At 32.3% G+C, this 4247-nt stretch overlaps 1 protein-coding gene across 1 annotated transcript in view; it reads left to right on the forward strand.

Annotated features, from left to right (window-relative positions):
- The window catches only part of LOC111639445 (gamma-secretase subunit PEN-2-like), a 22528-nt gene extending 19889 nt beyond the window's left edge, over window positions 1-2639 (forward strand). The window contains exon 3 of the mRNA XM_023385338.1: window positions 2264-2639. Coding sequence (XP_023241106.1) covers window positions 2264-2403 — 140 coding nt within the window. The 3' untranslated portion in view covers window positions 2404-2639. The remainder of the gene's footprint in view (window positions 1-2263) is intronic.
- The last annotated feature ends 1608 nt before the right edge of the window (window positions 2640-4247 follow it).

Raw genomic sequence — 4247 nt, forward strand, 5'->3', positions numbered from 1 at the left:
AATAATTTTGTTGCAAAGCCAACGATGGAGATCGCACAGTCTTGAGAATAGATGCTTCATTCCATTTAACTACTGAAGTCTCCGCTTGTGCCATACTGTACAAAGTCTCCGCTGTGCCAAAACCGTGGTACAATGTCCTTTACTAATGTCATATCTTTAAGCCTAATAGCCAAATTCCGTCTAGTGACTCCAATATAGTCCTTCATAATTCCTAGCTGTTGGTTTTCAAAGGGAATTTTTTTTTTTATACACGCCCGCTGTTTCTTCTTTCTTAAGCTTGTCCTTATCATTTCTGAGAATACTGTATAAATTAGGACCTCTTTTGTAAACAATTTTGGAGCTTTTTTTGTCTGAAACTTGCTTCATGATGTCCCTGAAGTTTTTATTATACGTGAATTTGGTGATCTTAAATTGATCTGTTCTGGTTATGGAAGAGGCAAGAGGTTAAAAACCGGAACAGATCAATTTAAGATCACCAAATTCACGTATAATAAAAACTTCAGGGACATCATGAAGCAAGTTTCAGACAAAAAAACGCTCCAAAATTGTTTACAAAAGAGGTCCTAATTTATACAGTATTCTCAGAAACGATAAGGACAAGCTTAAGAAAGAAGAAACAGCGGGCGTGTATAAAAAAAAAAATTCCCTTTGAAAACCAACAGCTAGGAATTATGAAGGACTATATTGGAGTCACTAGACGGAATTTGGCTATTAGGCTTAAAGATATGACATTAGTAAAGGACATTGTACCACGGTTTTGGCACAGCGGAGACTTTGTACAGTATGGCACAAGCGGAGACTTCAGTAGTTAAATGGAATGAAGCATCTACTCTCAAGACTGTGCGATCCCCATCGTTGGCTTTGCAACATGAAAAAATTGAAATTTATAAGAGTAAATTAAGGAACGGCTGTATCAATGCAAGGGATGCTGATAGTTTAGCTTCGGCATGGAAGTTCTTTGTAAAAGAAAAGTTAAAACACACAAATTCTTAGTTCCTATCTGCCCTTTATAAAATGTGATGCTTTTTGGTTTATATTTTTATGAATTTAATTCTTTTGTGCATTTAATCTTTTAGGTTTATCTTTATTTCTGTTTTTTTATATTGCCTTATTTTATTATTTATATTAATATGGCTTCAATCTATTTATTATAGTTATTTTGTATATTGATTGGCTAATTTATTTTACGTTTTAATTTTGAATTTGTAATGTTCGAAAGTTCCATTTTAACACAATTTTCAAATTGGTTTGATAGCCTTCACCTGATGATGGCCTATTCCATTAGGCTGAAAATGTTTGTGATTTAATAAATATTCTCAGCATTATAAGGTGTTAAATGTTTTATTGAATGTTTTAGTATTTAATAATATTCCTGTTTTATGCCAGGGACAATTTTGTGTCAAAATGTTGATGTTTTTAATCAAATAATTAATTAGTTTTTATGTTTTAAGTGTAGGCTCAAAAACCGGGTTTTTTACTTGGGAACACCCGGTTTTCAAATTATACAAATTTCTTCAAAAAGCAACAAACCCTACTGTTCATTAACAAAATTGTTAGTACAAGTTCAGATTAATGACAGTGCACTGTGTTTACATTTATAGATATTTATTCAACTGAATAATTAAGAATTTTGTTGGGCTGCAATTTTCAAAAACAGTAGACCCGTAAATTCCATAATTATAAATTAATTAATTAATTTAAATAATAATTTAGAATTACTGGAAGGAAAGAATCGGCCCACTGTAAATTCCCACTGATATCTGTCTATCTGTCCATCCTTAAATTATCTAAGAACAGAGTTAGATGAAAGTTGAAATCAGATATGGAAAGTTTAGAGACAGGAGGCCCTGTTTATGTATGGACCAGAAGTCGTTATTTTAATTCAAAAATTTTCTCCTAAATGGAGTTAGATTGATGACTGGCATGACTCCACTGTTAACAGGAAAAGTATGATGTACTGTACAGGGGAAAGACACTACTAAAATTAAGAGCATTATGATGTCACAATAAATAATTACTCATTTATTTATCTATTTTTACAATGTATGATAAGTAAGATTGTTGTTGATTTTTTTTCTTAAAAGTATCAATAATGTATATTTATTATTATTCTAATATTATTATCTAATTATTTTTTAATATAAACTTTATAATGAAATATATTGTATATTTTAACGCTATAACCTCTGAATAAAAATTAATGTTGTTCAACTAAAATTTATGAACAAATTGTACACTTAAATAATATAAATGTTTTTTCCAGATGTTTTACGATCAGGAATAGGCGCATTAGTTTGGGCTGCTGCATTACTTGCTTGGATTGTAGTTTTTCAAGTCAATAGAGCAGATTGGGGTGAAACAGCTGATAAAATATCTTTTATTATTCCAACTGGAATACCTTGATATCTTTAAGACTTTAAATTAAATTGTAAAGTTCCTTGAAAATATCATAAATGTATGTTTGTAAATTTGTATAGATTTTAATATAATTTGAATTTTAAATAATTTTTGAATTATGAATTGATATAAAAAATTAAAAACCACAGAAATTTATATAATAATTTTACTATTTTGTTAAATAACAATACATGATAAATTTAGCAGTATTTGTATTTAATTAATTTTTGCATACATTTATTCATATAAAATAAGTGTTTAGTGAAGTAAGTTAATGAAAAGAAATACATTCAGTTATTATATAAATTGCAAAAGAAATAAAAGAAACTTTTAATTAAAAACAAAGTATTTCATTTTTATTTATTTATTTTTTTTTTACAAGAAAATGTTATAATTTTAATTGTGTTGGGATTGTCACCTGTGGACATTTTAGACTATTTTACATATTTGTGCAGAGCTGTAGCCTACAAAGAAAGGTCATCTCTGCAGTGAAGAATGGTTGTTCCAGGTGATTGGACATGGCAAGCAAGCAAGATACGACTAGTATTTGTAATGAAATTTTACTTTATTAAATTATTTCATTTTTAAATTATATTATTTTAGTACTTTACTTAAAGAGTACAAGAGCTGTCTGTCATTTAGCGGCAGACTTAGCCCTGTAAGAAATGGAAGGAAGAGGAAAGGAATGAGAGACCAAGTGTGAAATGAAGGAAAATAGGAAAGTGTGAAAGAAGATATGAGAGCTTATGGCAATTGCTTCAGTAGTTGCTAGAGTACAAGATACTATACAAAATTACAAAACAAGGTTACAGTGTAAATCAAACATAAATATACAAACAAAGTGCCTTTCTGGCAATGATGAATGCATAAATTTACATAGTTGAGTACATTGGAGACTGAATGAAGGTATAACATCTAATAAAAGTGGGATGACAAAAGACCAGTGAGCCACCAAAAACAACTTTGCTGATGCAGTCAATGAGCTGATGTTGCCGCAGCCGTTGTATTTGTTATCATTATTGATGTTGCTAATGCTGTTGCTGTTGTTACTGATGACGTTGCTGCCGCTGTTGTTGTTGCAGCTTGGTGCTGTTGATTAGTTGTAGCTGAGAACAGTCCACAGTTCTTGGTGAAAGTTTCGAAGACGTGGTAAGTTTCCTTAGAAGAACAGAAGAAATCTAGGCTGGGTGGCCAGTTTTGGCCATTTTGAATGGTGAGACAGTACAGCAGCTGGCGGGTGGCATCGTGTTTTGGGCAGTCCAGGAGAGCATGATAAATATCACCCACAGATTGACAGTCGCAGTCACAAGTAGCATTGTCCCTTACTTTGAATCTGCTGAGGTAACTCTGTAGGTTGCCGTGGCCGGTGAAGCATTGCATCGTAATATAGTTAATGTTTATATAGGTTAGGTGTTGCCTTTTTTTAATGGAAGGGAAGAAGTGATAAGTGACTCTGCCAGTGTTGGAGGTTTACCAAACTCTTTGCCAGATGTTCAGGATTTTGTTATTAATGTGTCTGTTGATATTCGTGACAGGGATCCTATTGTAGGCATAGTATATCTCCAGGGAGGCAGCTCTTTTGGCTAGCGTGTCCGCTTCTTTGTTACCCTCAACACCGGAGTGGCCTGGAGTCCAATTAAACATAAGGGCTCTTCGGTTGTTTAGATTATTGGCTAGTTGTTCCTTTTATTCCTATTTCAGTTCTTTTGCCGCTATTATTAAGTATGTTCAGCACATATCTGCTGTCATTATTAAAGTTAATATTGCCCCTATACTTCTTTTGATTAGTTGTTACAGTGATTAAGGCTCTGAGCATAGCCCAGAGCTCTGCCTGGTTATTTGAACAGTGA

The sequence above is a fragment of the Centruroides sculpturatus genome, unplaced genomic scaffold (assembly GCF_000671375.1).
Source record: "Centruroides sculpturatus isolate CEXI.00-Female unplaced genomic scaffold, Cexi_2.0 scaffold213, whole genome shotgun sequence".
Taxonomy (NCBI): Eukaryota; Metazoa; Arthropoda; class Arachnida; order Scorpiones; family Buthidae; genus Centruroides; species Centruroides sculpturatus.